General features: G+C 38.3%; 1 protein-coding gene across 4 annotated transcripts in view; it reads right to left on the bottom strand.

Moving 5' to 3' along the window:
- ERC1 (ELKS/RAB6-interacting/CAST family member 1) overlaps window positions 1-21,118 on the bottom strand; it is a 291,365-nt gene that overhangs the window by 48,144 nt on the left and 222,103 nt on the right. For all 4 annotated transcript variants that reach the window (XM_051633488.1, XM_051633479.1, XM_051633469.1 and 1 more), the window contains one exon: window positions 8,939-9,083. In XM_051633488.1, the coding sequence (XP_051489448.1) occupies window positions 8,939-9,083 (145 nt within the window). The remainder of the gene's footprint in view (window positions 1-8,938; window positions 9,084-21,118) is intronic.

Below are 21,118 nucleotides of genomic sequence, written 5' to 3' on the forward strand. Positions count from 1 at the left end.
AGAGAGTAATGCCAAACCAACCCAGCCACAAGAACTGATTGTTGGAAAGTCTCAAATATTTTACCCCTGAGGCACATCCTGCTGCTGGACAATAAACAGGGAGTAGTTGTGTGTAGATCCTTCCTTACTACCCCACAAACTGTAGAAGCTAAACAAAAGAAGATGCACCCATAATTTTACTCCTGTAATGAACAAGTATTGGCAATCTTGAGCTCTTCTAAACTGCTCTCTTTTGATCTTTTGCATCTATCTCATGAACGCATCAGCTAACAAAATGACTGACATAAACTGAGTAAAGAAGTCCATAAAAATAAATACATAAACAGTCTGTTGGAAGTATGTATTAAAAAGAGCTGTTCTTACACATTCTTTTGTTTCACTGAAAAACAATGCATATCAGATCAGTGGTTTGTGCCACGATAACTACAGAATACCACCATACAGTACAACTGTGATGTGAAATGACAGTGACTCTATATACATTGCACTAAGGTCCAAAAATACTACTCACAGACTAAGGAATTAGAAATTAAGGCTCAACATTAAATTTCCTAGCGCAGTCTTCTGAAGAAACCCAAGCTCTCCCCACGTTCTTAACTCTTTAATACCACTAACAAACCTGGTTCTCCCACTATAGGCTTAAGAATTTTAACTGATATCAAACACCAAGAAGTTGGCTGTCGTTTACAGAAATGGGAAGCAGGGTCTCTCAACTGCTTACCTAGATTGGTTCAGCAATCCTGGTTTTCTAGTTGGGGACAATGTTGCTTAAATAACTTAGTATAGGAGCTCATAATCCTTGAATGAATGAGAGAGACAATAAATATGGCAGTAGATGCTGTCAGCAACTACCCAATCAATTTACATTTCTTTGTGCAAATTTTTAGTGAATTAAAAAGCTGTAAATCTGTAATATGAAAATCCAAATATAACCAATAAAGGGAGAAATATTCTAATAGAGTGAAACAGGTTTTTGAAAACTGAGATTAAACTTGGGAAATATTAGTCCGTAGCGTAGTTTTTAAAATGTTATGAAAGTCTAGAGAGAAAGGGTAGCAAGTACTGTACTGTCATCTGAGTTCCAAAGTACTATTACAAACCTTAAATCTCAAGTTTCTCAGTGAGACAAAGAACCTTCCCCTTCAAGGAAACCTACAGAGCTGCCATCGCAATGCCCTAAAAACTACTGGCTGAGACATGAGTGAAGGCACAGAAAGAAAGCAGACATGGCTGTTTACAGCAGGACCAACAGGCAGCTCCCTTCTCCAGCACCAGGAGGCCAGTGACAGCAGGGATTCACTTGAACATACATTCTCATTTAGTAATACAAGAGGCAGAGGGTAAAGGTAAAAGGAGGAGGGTGAAGGGAATGAGAGTATAAGCAACACTGCGGGAAGATGAAATGCTGCCCCAGAAGAGACTGCTGACACTGCACCGAGTGCTGTAACTGTGGTAACTGATGATTAAAAATGATGGGAAAAAAGTCTGGAGAACATGGCAAAGAGAAGGTACTTTCTCTTAATCTGTGAGGGCTTCTTGCACTGAGCTTCAGGAAGCAACGTCCAAGGGCATGACAAAGCCTCGCTTTCTGTGCCTGCTCAGCTGCTGTCAGGGTGCTGGGGTCTGCTCCTGGCAGAGCTCCCCCCTTGACAGAAACAATTATTGAGGAGCAAAGCCTGGCAAAGCAAGCGTTGCTGTGATTGATAATCTGAGTGAATTACAGGCCTTCGACAAAATCCACAACGGTTAAATTTGACAGCTGGCAATGCTTGATGAGAGCCAATTAGTGGATATATATCCACTTCAGCCAGAATTCTTTCTGTTTCTAGTCCAATAGCTTCCTGAATAAGAAGTGTACAGAGTGTCTCCCTCCATTTCTGCCTGCTCACATGTCAGTATAGCTAAGAATATACTACAAAAACTACATATTTTGGCATCTTTGTATATTAAAGCCAGTAGATCAAAATTCTGTAAAGGTGGATCTGACCCTACAGATAGTGGTGGCACAATAACCTGAAGAAGGATGACTTTACACTGACTCGACATACCACACAGTGTGTAAAGGAGGCTGTGACTGTACTGTTTAGGTACCAAGTCCACTATAAGTGACAATAGTTCTCAAAATGCTTCACTATTGCTTGAAATTTCCTGACAATGTACATTAATCTATCTGTTGCTTTTTCAAATAGGCTAATCTGGCGTTCAGAGAATATCAGAATTCACAGAGTACCTTCTATTCTGTCCAATACACGCAGGAACATCTGACATGCAAATCCTCTTCAAACTCATATGTCTGTTCTTAACTTTCTTACCACATGCGGGTTTTCCTTCCCCACTTTTGCATCTTTCGCATTTCATTGCAAACCCCCTCCCTGGAAATGTTCAAGGGCAAGTTGGATGGGACTTTGAGCAACCTGGTCTAGTGGAAGATGACCCTGCCCATGCAGGGGGTTGGAACTAGATGATGTTGAAGGCCCCTTCCAACCCAAACCATTCTGTGATTCTGTGATGATCTATTTCCACTCCTGCTAGTGCAAGTATGTTGGTACCATGGTGAACAGGTCAATAAAAAAGACAGATCCAAGAGCCATGAATCTCATCACTAATTTCAAACATTAACTTCCACTTTGTTTTCTCAGCTATAAAGAAGTCACCGCCACCACAGTCAGACAACTTAAATACATAATCCTAGACTTCCTAAGTCCCCTTCTGACAACAGTTTGAGAGGTACCTCTGCTCATTAAGCTTCAGTGGGCACCACTGCACCACTGGGACCTCTCAGATGCTATCGGAGAACAACGGCAGCTCTGTCTCAGAAACAGCACCACATTAGCAATTACCTGCAGTGACTGTATCCATGTCACCTGAAGAATAAATTTCTTTGCTAATAAGGTAATCACTCTCATCAGACACGCTCTCAAATCAGGGCAGCTAAGGCAAAGCAAAGACTAACTGCATGCCTTGGAGAATCTGTATTATTTCATCAGGCAGGGTGGTAATAACAACTGCCAGAAGTGTGGTCAGGCTGATACAGCTCCATGGCAGTAAGAGGAAAATGCTTGCCTGTCAGTCTCCTTTGACCTGTTTTACATTCTCCTGTTACAAAGAGAAATGACAGAAATTACTCCAACCCGAGGAACTTCACTTTGGAAAAGTTCACAGAGGAAGAGTGTCAGGTGTCAGTGTGGGGGGTTTCCAGGGAAACAAATAACAGTGGAAAACTAGCATTTTCAGGGGGAAAATATATTCTGGAATCTGAAATTCTTTCCTTTTCCTCATGATCCCATAAACCACAATTACTTGGGAAACAAATCTTTGTAATACCTTGGCCTTGTAAGGAAAGTCAGCCAAAATCTTCGCAGGGAAGAAGCACAAAGTAGCAAAGAGAAAACAGTTTTGGGGCTTGCATGGCTAGATGAAATCTGTATTAAATATTGCATAAACGCTAACTGTTAATACTGTTAGTCATTGCCAAATAATCCTGACTATTTATGAGAATGGTAAATAGCAGCTCCTCAATTCTGCTGGCCCAGAGAGGAAGGAACAATAATGATGATGAGCAGATAAAAGCAGAAGGAAACAACAGGTATTAAAGATTCCTCTGAGTGGCAAGCACACATAACCCGTACTTTCAATAGCATGAGGTTTCTCATCTCCCTTCACTAAAACAGAAAGGAGCTCTTATCACTAAGTTAAGTGAACAGCAAGAGTGTACATGGCAAGAACAGGAAAGGCAAGGGACCATATGAAATGGAAGTTCTAAGAGAGAAAAAGTAGGTATTAGAGATGTGAATGAAGAGGAAGCTGAAAACAATGTTTGACCACTTACTCAGTCAAAAGTGAAAGCCATAAAAAAATAAAGCCAAGAAGCTCAAACTGGTCATGCCTTTTCTGTGTTAGTCTTCACTAAAAACTGACTAATGAAATATATTTCAACACTCAGAGAATATAATTTTAGGTCAGAAAAGGAAAAGAACAAATGAGATGGTTCTCAAAAAATTCAGATGTCTTCAAATTTGCTAGCTCTGATTACACTAGGAAAGAGTTTATCTTCTATAATGAAAGCCATTAATGGTTATTTTTGGGAACCTGTGGGAACTGGTGAGGTTTTGGAAGAGTCCATTAAGGTTTCTGACAGTGTCTCACATGACATGCTCCTGAAGTTCAGCTAAGGAAAGGCCTCATTTTGAGCTTTGTCCAGTTCTGGATAGCACACTTAGAGGAAGAAAAAGACAAATCAAATAAAGAAAGAACAATGGGAATGATCAGATATCTAGAAAATAAGACATACAAAAGCTGGAATAACTCAGACTGTCTGATTTAGAGAAAAACACAGAGGAGATGCCATCACAAACCAACAGGGCTGCTAAATGTGCCAAGAAATAGTTGTGGTTTTTTTTCTATCCCCAAAACAGACAGAAAAGTAGTAATGAGTTTACATTGAAGTAAGGGAGATTACAAATGCACAATGACATTACAATGATAAAGACAGATGAGCCACAGAAAAGACTTCACAAGACTGAGGATCTCCTTCACTAATACTCTTTTAAGAAGAGGTTACAGGTGTAATTGCTTCTGCTATGAAGTGAGGCAAATTTTCTATCGCTAAAATACAAAAATGTGGGTACAAAATTACTTGGGAAATTTTACTACATAGTAATTATCAAGTGTTGAGAAATAAAATGGATAAATAAATCAAGTGAGTTACATGGAGTTCTGAGTTGACCCCAGTACTATTCTTCAGTATTTTTAATTAACAATCTGTGTGGCAGAAGAAAATATACCTTTATGAAGTATGTGGATAAAGCTTAGCTGGGTGGTTCTGCAAGCATACTGAAGTATAGGACCAAAATTCCACAGGTTTTTAAAAAACTGAGGAACTGATCTGAAAATTATGTTTATATAAGAAAAGGCAGCATAATAAAAATATATCCAGCATTAACCTAACCTGGAGTCAGACCATTTAAAATGAAAATTTTGAGATCCTGTCATCAGTAACAATTAATCAAGCTAGTCTGTGGTAACTTCTGCTACAGTATATTAAAAAAAAGAATTGGGAATAGTTATGAAACAATATCTAATAATACAAGTGAATACAGTGATTTACAAACAATTCAATTGAATAATACTCCAAGCTCTCAGAAAACAGACATTGATACAGTTCAGAGCCTCCTAAAACTTTCATCACTATTACTTAACATTTATGGCATAGCACTGCCTAGAGATGTTGGTCAAGTCGGGCCCCCACTGTGCTAGACACTGTACAAACACACAAAATTACAATCTTTGCTCCAAACAGCTCTTAGTAGAAAACCCCAAGCACTTAAGACTCGAAGCCCACGGACAGGAAAACCTCAGCCCATCCAGATATGCCTTCCCTTTGCAACTCTAAGCTTTGCCCTGTTACAATAAATACACCCTGATTGCCACAACTAGCTTGACGAGGAAAGGAATAAGTGGCAAACGGGCTACTTTCTAACCAACGAGCAGTGGACGTGCTGCCACCAAGCAGGCCAAAGCTCCTTGGGTCCCTGTCAATTCCAGTGTGACACATCATGGGGGCTTCTGTATGGCGCACGATCCGAGCACGCTGGCTGGCGCTCGCCACGCTACATCTGGACTTTGTTAGACAACCCTCAGCTCTGTTTTCTTGCATCAGCCCCGGCCCCCTCTGGTGAAGCAGCCTCCCAACCACTGCTTCTCCAGGAACTACTCATGGAGACAAAGTACTCGGGGAGGAAGTAAATTGGGACCACATTAGCTGGTGACCCTCACCCTGCAATTGGCCTGCCTTTCCGATGATAGAGGAAATCCCTCACACAAACTGACAACCAATATGAAACAGGCAGCTCCATTTACTGGAAAGCCTGGTCAATGCCGAGTGCCTCATTAGGAAATGGTCTCTATATTGAGGCACATTCCTGCAATTCAGAGCCTAGAAACTCTAAATTAAAACAACATTGATGGCATATCCTCTTTCCGAAATGCCTCTCTTCATCCAAACTTTAATACACATACTTAGAGAAGTTAAAGAACCAAAATGTCTTTGGCAGGACTCCTTCTCTCTCTTTTGCAGTAATATCCTTCCCATGCGAGCAACCAGGAACGTGACAGTGTTGGGAAGTGAGAAAGGAAAGTTAAAGCATGGAATAACCACAGAGTCCTCCAGAATCTGTACAACCTTTCCTTGGTGATTCTATATGTCTTCACCAATATTTTTAAATATATAAAAAACATCTGAATTTGCAGAGCTGAAAAAGTTGGGGTTTTTTTATCAGTAAACTGAGACTCCTCAGTACAATGACGTTTTGTTTCAGGAGAGAGTTGTACTTCTCTACACTCAAAGAAAGGTCAATTAACAGCAAGTCAGTCTGTTAACAGTGGTAGCTATCGTAGCCACTCAGTGATAACCAGCACAAGCAATGAAAAGGCATAATCTGAATCCTGTCATACACACTTGGATCTCTTCACACTATTGCACCATAGTCAGAAGACTGCTTTCCAAAAACATTCTGTCAGAGGCTCCTCCCAGTTTGCAGTAAGATTCAGAAAACAGGCCTATGGTACCCACCACAGCATGCATAACTCTTCACACAAACCGCCCCCTTCCAAAACTGCTCAGCATTTCTATTTACATCCTATGTACATGGAAACAGGAACCTTTTAGTCAATTTTGCTTGACAGCCAATTGAAAGAGCTGCTTTCCCACCACAATGTCTAAGCACTTCCTAAAAATGGGATGGACTGAAATACCAACTACTTATCAGGGATCTCAACAGCTCTGAAACAACGTTAAAGGCAGATGGAAGGAATTAATGAGGTCAGGATCTCAGTTCTGAATCTGAAGGGTTGAATAAACTTTTTAGGCTCCAGAACTGTATTTCAAAGTCTTCCAGAAGATCTTGATTTACTGGCAACACTTGCCTTTCTCAAACAGCTGTCTTCCAAACATCTGCAAGCCTGTAAGATTTTTCATTCACAATTCCTACTGTAAATTTGGGAATCTCAGCTAAATTTTTAGGAAGTTCCTGAAATGCTATATAGTGGAACTGCTAACACAGATGCACCTTTGATCTCAAGATGTAGAAAAGGGCCCATGCAGAGAAAGCTTAAACTGATGAAGCAGCATATTAGTTTTGCTGGAAAACATGAAGCTGGTGACCTGTAAGAAGTCAAGAGGGTCACAAGGGCCAAGTACACAGATTATTTGCAAAGCATGTGGAAAGATGAGATTCCCTTTGACTATATCAGTAATGAAGATCCTGTAAAATCTCATAGCTTTCTCTTCTGACCCATCTCCTATTTCTGGAGCTGTCAAAGTTGGTATGATTTGAATTGATGAACTCAATGCAGAAGAAGTACATACTAAAACTATTGGTATTGAAAAAATAGATGCGATCTCAGGTCCTCTGCCACTTGCAGAGGTGTGAATATCACTATCCTATAAGTAACTTTGTAAGTAGCTTTTCTTTCAATAGTATTGAAGGGTACACACAAGAAGAATGTAAGATGACACTTTCTTAAGATGTAGAATAAATTTTAGAAAGGATGTGTCAAAGATATGTTAGATGAAATAAGTATCTCACAGGTATGGTTTAAATAAAGTTCAGATTGTTCACATATAAACATCTATTCTGCCTCAGGGAATACACTGGAGAATACCTTGCAGCCCCATTATCTGTGATTTTGTATTTCTATTTATACTACTCATAGCATAGATGTGTTGAGGAGATTACTTTCTGCTTTCTTCCATTTTTTTAAAAGATGACAGTCTTAAAGAATGATGAGTATAGCTGAGGGAAGTTTTGGAACCAAAAACTTCAAAGGCATTTGGATATTCCAGTGAATTTTTTGAAAAAGGACTGTTCCTCCAAATTCAGCTCAGAATTGATCTCATTTCATGGCAAGAGCAATGTCAAATTGATCTCCTTTGTAATTTTAGTTTATTTGGGAAATTAAGAATGTAAATTATACTTCTTGCTCATTTTAAAGTTGGTATAACAATAAAAATTACTGTTCTTAAATTAAACCTTAAATAATGGTTATCTTAAAAATACATGGCCAGTAATCTAATTGTGTTTCCTAAAGAAGAAGCAGAGAAATCCTTTATCAGAAAGCAGACCTGGTTTTATCTTACTGTGTTTGATAGCAACAGAAATCATCTGGTTGACAGATGAAATGTGTCAAATAGAACTTTTTGAAAATGGAATCAGTGGCACAGAAGAATTTGATACTGGATTAGCAGCAGCATATGTACTGTTATAGGGAATGTGGTAAAGGAAAAACCCAACAGAAGTGCTGAAGTGAAAAATCTACACAATTTTTTCAGATCCTACATCTATTGCCAGGGATGCCTTTTGCTTCTTCTGTGTTTTATTGGCAAGGTAGGAGAAATGAGAGGCCAGAAATAGGAAAGGACCAATCTCCTCACAAGCACGAGCCCTCCCAAATTCCACTCTAGTAGCTGGCATTCCCATATGGTGCTCCTGTTGCAGATTAGAAACCACAGTAGAGACTGTGTGGTATAATACATTCCTATTTGAGCTTTGAAGCATGCAGTCTTTTCTTCCATGTAGGCTTCTTCCCCAGCAAGGCAAATATAGTCCACTAAAGGAATCATCACTACATTTCCCTGAATCTGTAGTTATTTGTGCCTGTAGAAAATAATAATCAATGTCCTTTTCATTCACAGTTTCCTATATTCTATCACACATTTACTACTCAGGCAGTGACACAAAGCAACTTCCCTCAACACTGAGACTTGTTCTTCCCCACCATGTTTCACAGGCTTTGTGACTGGTAGCTAGTTTTAAATTGTTATTTATGCACTTTCTATCCCACTATATGACACAAATACACATTCTTAGTTCCATAAACCGAGATAATAATCTCACAACAGTTTATTAGCTGGTTTCTTCCCTAGCCCTCCTCTACTCACCTGCTGCTTGAGCTGTTGCACAAGACGGTCCTTCTCTCGTTTCAGTGCAGCCACTTCATCTTGGGTCTTCTTCTTAGAGGATGAAAGTTCTAGCAGAGCAATATTGGCATCTTTTTCACTAATGGCAGCAAGAAGGGCTTCTTGTCTGAAAAGAAAACAGATAAAACACATCATTATCCTGCACAATTTGGAGTAAGACTCTACAAAGAGTTGAACATACCATAAATGCTGTAGTAGCAGGCAACTCTGAAGAGCAGCAATAGGTAATTTGTCATGGTTATATGTCCACTGGTGGAGTAGGAAGTCAAGACCCACCCATCTCCCCCTACAATAACTGTGCTGATACCAAATTATTGCTAATAGAGTAAGAAAAACATTTTGTAATATGATCACTCAGCTTGTCAGTTTTTAACAATTACCATTTGTTATTACTTTGGCTGAACATTTTCATTTTTTATAATGTTCTAAACATTTCCAGAACAGATTTTGAAAATACATGCACAAATACTGGACTAATCATAAGACTTCTGTGTTAAATTATATTAGGTTATACTGCCTATTCATGCAGTTGTTTTAGAAGGAAGATGGCATGTGACAAGTTTATTGAAATCACTTGAACAATGCAGTGTATTCCCAGCAGAAAACGATGACACAGACACTTTTGTGCTAAATGACAGATGTTGAAATAAATGCCTTCAAGGCTGCCTGAGCTATTCTTTGACTTTTCTCATGAGTAATCAATATAATGAGCTTGTTGGATGCATTTTCTGAGTAACTGAGACAAAGGTAGGCCTGCCCTCATCACAAACCTTTTGTAGCTTTAGAAAAATCGTGCAAGTAAGAAAATTCTGTGGCAAGATATTGAGGCTTAAGCTCTAAAACTAGTTATTGAAACATAACCTTGCCATACTCTTTCCCAGTAGCAAAATCACTTACAAATGCTGTTCAAAAACATTTTAGGGATACTGGGAATAGAGGAGACAAAGGCAATATCACTGATCATAAACCAGCATAAAATAGCCACCAAATCAGGATATGCAAAAGGAGATAAAGAAACTTTGGCCTTACTGTCTAATAGGAGTGGCTTGTCCCACTTCTCATCACCTTGCAAAGAAGGAGTAAAATGAGGTCCTATCCATTGGTGGCTGTGTGAAAGACAGCACCATGTGGGATGGATGATGAAAAACATACCCTGAATACTACAGACTTTCTACCTACATTTCATCTAAAAATTTAGTTGCAAATGCAGTTAAAGTAGTAAAAATTTCAAATTCCCAAATAATTTATATTTTTACTTGATTTAGTTTATAAACAAAAACATACTAATATTGCTAGTTTCAGAGAATGGTTTCTTAAAAATAATCAAATGTGTCAAAACCATTATGCTAATCGTATCAATAGCAATTATTATGCTATAACATTGCCGCAATGCTTAGTCATTCATTAAAGATGTAAGAAAAGTTACAGAAGCTTAATGTAAACTATGAAGATTGTTTTAAATTATACCAATATGTTTTCCTGTATGTTGCCAAGATATTTATTAAAAAAGAACCATCACAATCTGGTGACTTCGGATCATACTGGCAAACTCTTGAGGGTAGAAGTGACACAAAATCTGCATTTTCTAATTCACTTGTTACCACTCCTTGAGCAGACTTTATTTACATTAAAATAGCTTTCTCTTTTTTCTTCCTGTATCTTCTTTCTAAACAAGTTAATCTTAGTTATGCATTTGTAATTGTGGCTAAAACAAAAACACCCTAAAAATACTCATTAAGTTCCACATGAAAGAATACATGACCGAGAAAATTTGAGAACAGCTGGATAAATGAACAATGCTTTTATTTAATACTGATGTTTTGAACATAGGCATCTAACATATTGGACATTCAAACAAAGACCTCAAAAGGGAAAGGACTAGTACTACTAGAGTACAGAATTTTTGACCTGTTAAAATGCTGAAAACTTTTCTTATTTTATCACCTCAGTAAGCATGAAAAGATGTATTTAATGTTTCTGAGGATGGTGAGTGAAATAGATCCATCTAGTACTTCAGTGGTTAAATCAAGGAAGCAGGGAGATGCACACCTGAATATGAAGGGTGTAATCACATCACTTGCACTGGCAGATAAAGAACTTACTGTCCAGGATACTTACTTAGTAATCCCTTCTCCAATCTATAACTACATATATACTTCCTTCTTGATCTTGTTCTAAGAATTCTGAAGAACACTGTTTTGCCTCTTAGAAAAAAACCCAGGTCATTATTTTAATGGAATGGGACCAGGAAGTGACTACACATGAAGTCCTGCTGATAGATGTGAGAAGACGGTGGCCTCTGAGAAGCAGGCACAGTGACTCCACAGCTCTGGAGCAGAAACCACCAGGTTCTGAGGCTGTTTCTCTTTGAGAGTTGTATGGCTGAGACACAGCATTTAAAAAGCCTTTGTTATTTCTGCAGGTGAAAAAAAAATAAATAATGCTGCTCTCTCTTGAAAAATGTGAAGTTTTCCTAAGACGATGGGTGAAAATTGACTTCCTGATGAGAAAGTACATGACTGCTTTCAGATGAGTGATAACTGGGATGGAAGAGCAACTTTTCCTTACACATGACATGTTTGCGTGGGAGAAGGGGGTGATGATGACCTGGGTTCCTCCTGATCCCAGCCAGTGGCCCATCTCTTTCACTGCATAGGCAGAAGAAACTAGAGCATAAAAAAACACTGCTAAGATGCGATCTTTGCTCCCTTCAGTCACCTCAAAGATTGCTAGTTTTGCTGAAGCTATCCATACACAGAAGCTTGCTATTATCAGGATCTCAACAGAAGCCATATATTCTGCACCAAAAAATGTGAAAGAATGATGCATTTCAAGAGGAAAAGGTGTATTTTGACAGACAAAAATTGTTCACCATCTGACAGCAGAATAGACTTACACAATGGACTTTCTTTGGGTGGAAATTATCTCTGGGTTTATACAAGTGTTTCTTGTATACACGAAAAGAATAAGCTTGCTTTAAGTGGACTACCAGCACATCAAAAATCTGATGGATCCAGTTTAGAGAGTACCCAGATCCTGCCTAGATCATATCTAGAAGAACGACCATCTTCAATTATTCCTTGTCTTTCAAGACACAGTACTACAAAGCTAGGCAACTTTTTAAAGATACTTAATGACTTTAGGGAGCCAAAAAGTAGAAGAAAAGAAAAGGTGCACATCAGATTCTAAGCTGCAGTGACAAGATGGTAGGTGTGGGAACGACTGATAATGGGTACATTATTGTTGCCACTTTGTTTCTGTGGTTTTTGTTTTATGGAAAAGTATTGAATTTTGGATGTCTGCCTGACACATGAAAAATATGAATAGAGTGAAGTGACAGAACATGATCCATGACCTCTGTTTTTTTCTAGCTCTTGGTATCCTGGGAAAGACCTGCTGGCTTGGAGCTCTGGTCATTTTCACTTTCTTTAATCTGTTTTGATTCTAAAGAAACATTTATTCTTTTAATAGCAAACCCACAATCCTCACTGATGATTCAGGACCAGTGCCAAAAATGTATCTGTAATAGTATCTATATAGCCATTACTCTGGTATGGAAATTGGAGGTGACTCAAACAGCATGTAAAGCATACCTTCTGCAATCAAATCCTTTGTTGCCCATCTTTACTTCCTTAGTGAAAACTCCAGGATCAGGACAATGATATACAGGTAACAGTCCATTACTTATTTATTACTGGATAATCTTTGCCACTTACTGCCTTAGAAAAAAACATCCTACTGCTGAAAACTTCAATGGTATATAATGTGTGAGATGGGGGTGCTGCTCAAGAAATGGGGTGAAAAGTAGTGTGGTTTTTTATCTGTTTTTTGGAACTGGAACAAGATGAAGTCTGAAACAAAATAAGAAAAATATCTGGTGATGTGATACATGCATTTTAGCTGTGCTTTTGAATTCTGCAGGCTAAATGGATAATGTTTCATGTAGGAGAAGTGCAGGTATCAGTCAGCTCTGGTTTTAAACTGAAAGAGGGGAGATTTATGTTAGATATTAGGAAGAAATTCTTCACTATAAAGGTGGTGAGGTACTGGAATAGGTTGCCCAGGGAGGTTGTTGCCCTATCCCTGAAGGTTTTTAAGGCCAGGTTGGATGAGATTTTGTATAACCTGGTCTAGTGGTAGGGGTCCTTGCTCATAGCAGGGGGTTAGAACTAGATGATCTTTAAGGTCCCTTCCAACCTGAACAATTCTATGATTCTATTATCACCGTTTTCAACAGAGCTCGGGATTGCTAAAATGCTTCTGAAAGACCTGAAAAAGCAAATATCACCAAGTAAAAGACAAGTCTTGTGACTGCAGAGCACTACAAAACTTGTTTCCTTCCTTGAGAACTGTTATCCCCAGAGAGGCCAGAAGAACATGCTGTAAGACAGGCAAGGTTGCAAGAAGGAGAAAACGGGATACTGCAAATCATGCTAGTGGGACATGAACAAATGTTTCTATCAGGAGTGTTGAGGTCAGTCATACAGGCTCAGCTTTAGCTTAACAGTCAGTGGTTCAGGCTTAGCTTCTTCAGCAAAGGATATCTTCTGTTCACATCACTGGAGGTCCTGAAATGTCCTAAGAGGCAGGGAAAACAAGTACTTGCTGCACAACCCAGTATGTTTCAACTTTGAAATGCTGGCTAATATCAGAGTCACTACTTAAACATTGCTCACAAAGTAGTTTGGGTATTTCAGATAGTGCTAGGAGTATAGCTGTGGCAACAGCAACTCAGCAGAGGGGAAATTGCCTATTTATCTCTCTGTTTGGGCAGGTCATGTAGCATGCACTGAGCGGTACAGCAGCTCACAAGAGGTAAGCAGACTTCAAAACAGCCTGAGTATTACCAAGGGAAACACGAAATGGCAATAGTATAGAAAAATCTATTGAAAAGAGGTTTAAGATTTACTCTGAATTGGACAAAAAGAGGAGGAATTTTTTATTCTTTTGCTGAAGCCTTCACTGAATGTGGATCATGATCACCATAGACTGGAGTGGTACCAAGACCAGTAGGTGAATTTTTAAAGAGATAATGGTGGATTTAATCTGAAAATCAGTTTGCAATCTTAAAAAAAAAAAAAAAAGGCAAAGAAAGATGGGTTTGAGTTCTAAAATGGATGACTACAGAGAAATTATATGGCAGCTGAGTTGCCTCTAGAGTACTACTGATTTATCCACTGTCTCCATTTTGTTTGTAGTTCAGCTGGGACTGAGAGATCTTACAGCTGATGTCAAAGACATTGCGATAACAAGTGACTCCAGCTTCAAGATACTGACTGATCCAGAGGACTGAAATGTCTTATTGAAGACAGTGATGACTGCAGAGCCAAGAAATCACTGAAAATTGTCACAACTGAATTCTTCTCATGCCAAATGTTGTGAGCCTTTGAAGCGCACCTGATGAGGTTATTCTGTAGCATTTACTGGCCATCCTAATATGGGTAGTAGCGGTCAATGGCTTGATGTCCAAAAGGAGACCAGTGATGAGGGGAGTTCCTCAGGGTCGGTACTGGGACCAGTGCTGTTTAGCATCTTTGTCGAAGACATGGACAGTCAACCTCACAAAGTTCAACAAGGTCAAGTGAAAGGTCCTACATCTGGGTCAGGGCCATCCCAAGCAAAAATAAAGGCTGGATGGAGAATGGATTGAAAACTGAGGAAAAGGACTTGGGGGTATTGGTTGATCAGAAGTTTAAACTGCAGCTTGGTATTCAGTGCAGGACTTGAATCAAGGCAAAGTTTTAAGAATAACCCTTAACCTCAAAAACAGTCTTTTTCTGAATTACAGCTTAAAAATGAGAACAATGTACTATAATACTGTTACATATTACTACAAACTGTAGAAATAGAAGGGAGGCACCAGGCAAGGCAGTATTTTCTAACTCTTTCTGTAGCAGGTAAGAATGGACTTAAAGAATTGTACAGCATTTAACTTCAGTTGCTGAACAATATTTTGCTTAGAGAATATTTCAGCTGCAGTGACTTTAGTAAAAATGGCAGGTGCTAGCATCTCAGACACATGCTTACAGAAGCCCTAGAAAAAGACATACACAGTGTAGATGAGATTTCTTGTATGGGCTTGGGTGAGGAAAATAAGTGATTTGGTAGTCTGAGTGACAAAGTACTTGAATAACCTTGAAAATAAGGAACTACAGCTCATACAGATTCTGCTATCAAGTCCCATTAGCACCAAAACACCCTGCTGTGCAGCATAGTCAAACACAGAGCATTGCAGGCACCACTCTTGTTTCATTCCTCTTTTCCCTCTTTGGTGAACCACAGCGTATTTTTGCAAATGGGGACATGAGACTTTCTAACTGCTCAGCTACCCTCAGCACTGCAGGACTAATGCCCTGTGTTCCTGGATAATAAGCTGTAGCAGGTTAAGTCCAATAAGGAGTAATAAACAAGGTTCATCCACAAAACAAAATATTTTAACTACCAGGGTAGCCAAGTTTTTCCTCTGGCTTGCAAATACTAATAGAATCAAGATGTCTTTTAATGGTTCCCTACAGCACTTGGTTTCAGGAGACTATATGATTTCTTCACAGCTCCTTCCTTGCAAAGGAGAGGAATCCTTTTAGTAAAAATAAACAGAAAGTGAATTTTAAAAAGCAGTTTTCTACTTTGCAGCACAGTTCTCAGGGTCATAATGCTGGAATATTTATCAGCTGTATCATTAGAAAGAATAACAGGCTGCAAACAGTGCTGAATTAATGATGCTTCAAAACATAAAAACTATACATATTCATCATAAGAATATGTTTTCATACGTCAGAAAGAACACAAATTCCATAGAGAAATACTATAAATACATTGTTCTATATAATTTTATTTCAAATTGTGAGTTTTCTTTCTAAGTGGAGCATTTCTGAGAGTGGAACAGAAAGCATAAAAGCAATATTGAGATCAGCAGCAGCTTTGATTTTAATGTCACCAATAACAGGGATAATTCCACCAGGCCTAGTCTAATTATAGGGATCAAATCTGTTTTCCTTCTGACTAGCATTAAACTACCTTTAAGGCTTTGACACAAATTTGTACAGCTCAGGTAGCTACAAACTCATAGCAATCCCATAATTCCCTTCAACAACGACTGTTGCTCTTCCATGAGGGATGACTGACTCGCCAGAGTTTTAAACCTGGAATATTAACATAAACTGCAATTATGGCTTTTATGCCTTTAATACACAAGGTTCTGAACTGGAAAGATTCTGCTGTTTCATAAACTGTTCAGTCAGTCACAACTGTCCAGTTGTAAGGACATCAGTTGCCACAGAAAGAAACAGCTGCTACTTGGGCAGTACTTGCTTCAGTTGTCTGATTTTTGTCCACAGCATTTACTCCAAGCCTACAGAAAATGCTGAGCTAGCTTTTAATGCTTTTCTATCATAGCATTTGTAAGACTTACCATGGCAAATCATAATTACCATAGAACTATATTATTTGCATACAAATTAAAAAAAACCTCCCATGAGGTGATAACAATGTAAAGAACTAGCAGGCTAAGAGATCTGGATAAAGTACTGCAGCATGATGAGAGCCAGACAGACATTTACGAGACAACTTAGAACATGACACAGTAATTTTGTAAGTTTAGTAGAATGACACTATTTCTGTGGATTACAGTTGATAAACTTGTAAGAAGTAATTAGTAATACAACACACCAAACAGCTGATCCAATGGTGATAACATTACCCTTTTAATCAGAAACTGGGTCAACGCATCTACAGTGGCAGCTCCAAACTCACCTTTTTGAAATATTATATTTTTTTAACTTTTTTTGCTTGCTACAGAACATCTTCAGAAAATTAAGAAACTCCAACTGCTTTGAACCGCATGGAGAGTAAATTCCAGTTTCTAACACCCTGAGTCCCTGGCAGTTAAGAGCCATCATCCCATAGTGTGGCTACTTATCCTGCAGTACCTCACAGGAGGAGGCAGTCCTTGCACAGCCTTGGGTATCAGAATCTGATTCTTAGAAGTAACCTTTAAAAACACTGGCAGTCCTATCAAAGAACACCATTTCAAGTTGCTAATAGACCAGTACCTTCCTTAATATGCAGGTTGCCTAATTCTGCACCAGCTACAATTTCTGCAGTATTTAAGCTGCAGCTACATGAAAAGCAAAAACTATCTCAGAGTGAGCAAAACATTTAACCAAAAGGAACAGTAGCAACCTCTGGCTGCAAGAAGGTGGGAAAAAACTGTAACTTGGCGCTTTGTAGGACGTGCTCTTTTAATTACAGCTCAAGCCTTAGGCTGCAAATTAATTTCCCAAACATTCTGGTAGGTCATTGCATATTCCTTTCTTCATATTTTATGTGCCTGCTCATTGGAAACCAAGGCAAAGACACTAATTTAATTTTGGGACCATATGCCTACTACCACCAATGCTAGCCCTGTCCACAGTGCACTGTGGTTCCATTTTTTTTTTTTTTTTCCTGATATTTTTATATCTGTGGCTATACAATGTTTTACTCTGTGTTTTGATTTCCTTCGGAAGGTCCCATTTAGCATCAATTTTCACAATTATCACTTTATTCCTGTAATTTCTGCCTCCAAGAAACACCTGTCTTTTTTGACCATTTTTTAAGGCTCCTGCTAATTTCCTTTTGGATGCAGACAAACAGTCAGTTAGGCTTGTAACTCTTCCTTAAACTTTTTCTCCTTTCTGTGGGATGCAAAGACCTCTTAGTTTTGGACTTTTGATTTAAACAAATTCCCTGCTTCTTCTACACTTGAATCTCGGAGTCCATCTGTCCAGTCTACTTGCTACCTAATATTCTTAATTTTTCAGTTTACTACTTTGAAATGGAAAACTTTACTTGTTTAGCATAGTGCTGTGGGTTTTGTTTTTTTGTTGTTGTTATTTTGTTTTTCATTTAAGTGTATTCAGTTCATGGTCAGTACAGGTGAAGTAGTTTTTGGCGATGATTTCTTTTTTTGGTGATGATTTCTCCTCTAGGATAATCAACACTTACTACAAGCCGGATGTCTTACATCAACATTACTTCTTGGTAGTGTAGTAAATACTAAGAAGTCCAGCAGCTTCTCTGATTTGTATCCAATAAATAAAAACATACTTCTCCATTGTTATTTATATCTATCCCAACTCTACACCTAACATCTACAGCAGGCTATAATCCATTATCTTTGTATAGTTCCTTTTATGGTCCTTACGTTATTTTGACTCAAAGCAATGCCATTTAATTCTTTTTTTTTTTTTTACTTCCCAGAATCTCCAGTATCATTAATATAAGCCACCTCTACTTCAATTTCTAGCTTTCCTAAAAAATTTGTATCCACATTCCATCTACAAATATCACTTTATTTCCCATTAATTGCCATTATCCTTGTGACAGGATGTTATCTGGTTTCACATTACATACCAGATGTGTAAAGCTACTTCATTTTTTTTGTTCTTCTACAAATATCCCAATTTTCCTCTGTGCTTCAAGAAATTTTCTTGCTAGAGTTACATATTGCTTTCATTATTTATTGTCTATCTGACTACCAATCTGAATATGTCTCACCTAACCTCCTCCTAACTCTTTTCTGAGGGTTCTTTTGTTTTGATTGTGCAAGCCTCTCTTCCAGAACCACAGTGCCTGATTTCTAAAAAGATAAATTTCCTATAAGGTCAGGAACAGTATGTGGGATTGCTTACATTAACTTGCAAAGGATGTCTCAGCATTTGGTGATAGTAATTACAGCAGCACTGATGCAGATATCTGTTCCATCCTAATCCTAATGCTTACTACTCGTATTTCAGTCTTTTCTGGTTGCTGCTGCCACCCAGGAGATGGACTGAAAAGGAAGCACAAGAAATTCCAAGTGTCTGGATAACGCCAGGAACAGCATCATTAGGAAAGAGGATGCAAGCAGTTCATTGAGCACTGAGGCATCACTTTACCTAATGGTCTTGGTAGCTTCAATGACCGCTGCTTAAGTAGTGCCAGAAAAGTGTTTCTAAGCAAACAGAAGTTGTTGAAAGGGTTGAAGACAGGAACGGAGCAGGTGTCAGGGGCTATGGATAACATTTGGATAGCTTTAGTCCCATAATTGCAGAAAAAGGTGCCTGAAAGTTTTTATTTCATTTCCTTTTTCAGATCCAGGTCAAAAAGTAGGTGTAGCTACATGCAGTCAACTACTGCAGAAGATTTGTTTGAATTGGCACTACAGTCTATTCTGATGAGCTCTCAAGATAAAAAAATTTCAGATGCTTAAAGCAACTGGCATTCTACAGTAGGTAGGAAGTATCCTATCATTTTCTTTTTTTGTTTTTATCTATATCCAGTCCCTGTTTTTCATGAGAAGAAACTGGAGCCGCGTGCTGTAAAAACAGTGCGAGAGACCGAGCATGTGCACTCTGCTCCAGAACAAGCAATGTCAAGCCTGATCTAAATATGGAAACAAACCTTTGACAACCCTTTGTTATCAGATCTCTGCTAAACATAATGATATATTCTGTTAAACAAAGTTTTTTTCAATGTACAGATCTAAAGAGATTAAAAAAAAAATTACAAAAAGTTTAATAACCTCAAAGCTGTTATTGTCTGTCTTTTAATGAGACACAAGGTACACAAAGCTTAAATATGTTGAAAGTGAGACAGCAAGCCATTCATATGTGAGGGAATTGGAAAAAACTCATTTTAGCACATTCCAGCTACCAAAATCTTTTCTACTAAACAAATTTGAAGCTGTGTTTACCCTGTGAAATTAAAACTCCCATGAAAATTGCCTTATTGAGGAAACATTATCACGTGTAGATCTACAGATGCAACTCTAGGATCTCAGAAAAAGTAAAAAAAACCTTCCAATTTCAAGGATATGAAATAGAAGACAAATTAATACCACCTTGTATCACACAGGGAGACTTGCTCTCATGAAAACCTACTTACACTGTACATTGTAACCTCTTGCTTGTTTTGATACAGTTGCCCTTTAATTGGTTGTATCATTGCTAAGACATATAATTTGGTATCTACTTAAGATACTAGGGCTTTGTCATGACTAAGCTAATTTCTTGCAACAAAATTTCTTGCTAAATTTCAAGATGTTAACATTTTAATCTACTTCAGGGAAAAACTGTAGATGTTTTCCAAGGCTGATTTCAGGATGAGATGGTTGAAGTAGAAATTTGAGCATGTTGCAAGCAAGAGGACTACTTCACGGGTTATAGCTTCTTCATTCTAACAGTGCTATTTACAAACTATTACAGGAAATGAATGGCTCCTTCTGTGAATTCCCTATTATGTCTGAACTATTTAAACTATTAAGTTAAAAAAGGCAAATTCATGGCAAAAATATACAGTGGAGATTTATACTTAGCTGCATGAAGATTCACAGTGGGTAGGGGCAGAAAATAAAAGAGGCAGGGTGAACATTAGTGTATTGGACAATTTTTAATTCCAAAACTATCCTTAAGAAGTGGATATTTTGCACAACATCAGGAAAAATTCTGAGTATTTTCTAAAATCTGTGGATCAATTAATTTACAGCAAAATACACGGACACTTCATGCAAAATACATAATTTAAAAACTGAGATGGAAAGACCACTAACAAAAAAGAGTGTTAGATTTTTCAAAATAACAACAGTTATTGCAAAACACATAAATATAGTAAACTGAAATAGTCACATGGCTTAGTGGAGTTGAGAGTCAGGATCTACTCTCCATGCCTGCTAGTTGTGGTTTGACTAAGGGCACATCATTTAACTACCTCTGTAAATGCAAATACTAGTATTCACTTAGGAGAAGAATTGTACAAGAACACCTGGTACCATCTGTAAAGCAGTGACATCCTGAGCTGAAAACAGCCAGGTCTCTTTTTTTAATGTACTGTTAACTTGAAGGAAAAAGGGGATTACCAAAATCTTGAGATCTTGCACACTTCAAGCTGCCTTATTTTTGCTACGAGTATCAGGACTGCACTGAGATTTTCATTTCTCAACACAAGAAACTTGAGGGGCTACAAGGCCACAAAACTACAAAGGAAACAAACACCTGAGAAGCAAGAGGATTCCTCTGTCACCAAACCCCAACCAGACTCACAGCGGAGAGATCTTGGGCAAGATGAGCACAACTGCCAGCTCCGAGCAAACCTGCTTTTATGGATTTATGGCAGCCTCCCAGT

Source organism: Apus apus, chromosome 1, assembly GCF_020740795.1.
Source record: "Apus apus isolate bApuApu2 chromosome 1, bApuApu2.pri.cur, whole genome shotgun sequence".
Lineage (NCBI taxonomy): Eukaryota > Metazoa > Chordata > Aves > Apodiformes > Apodidae > Apus > Apus apus.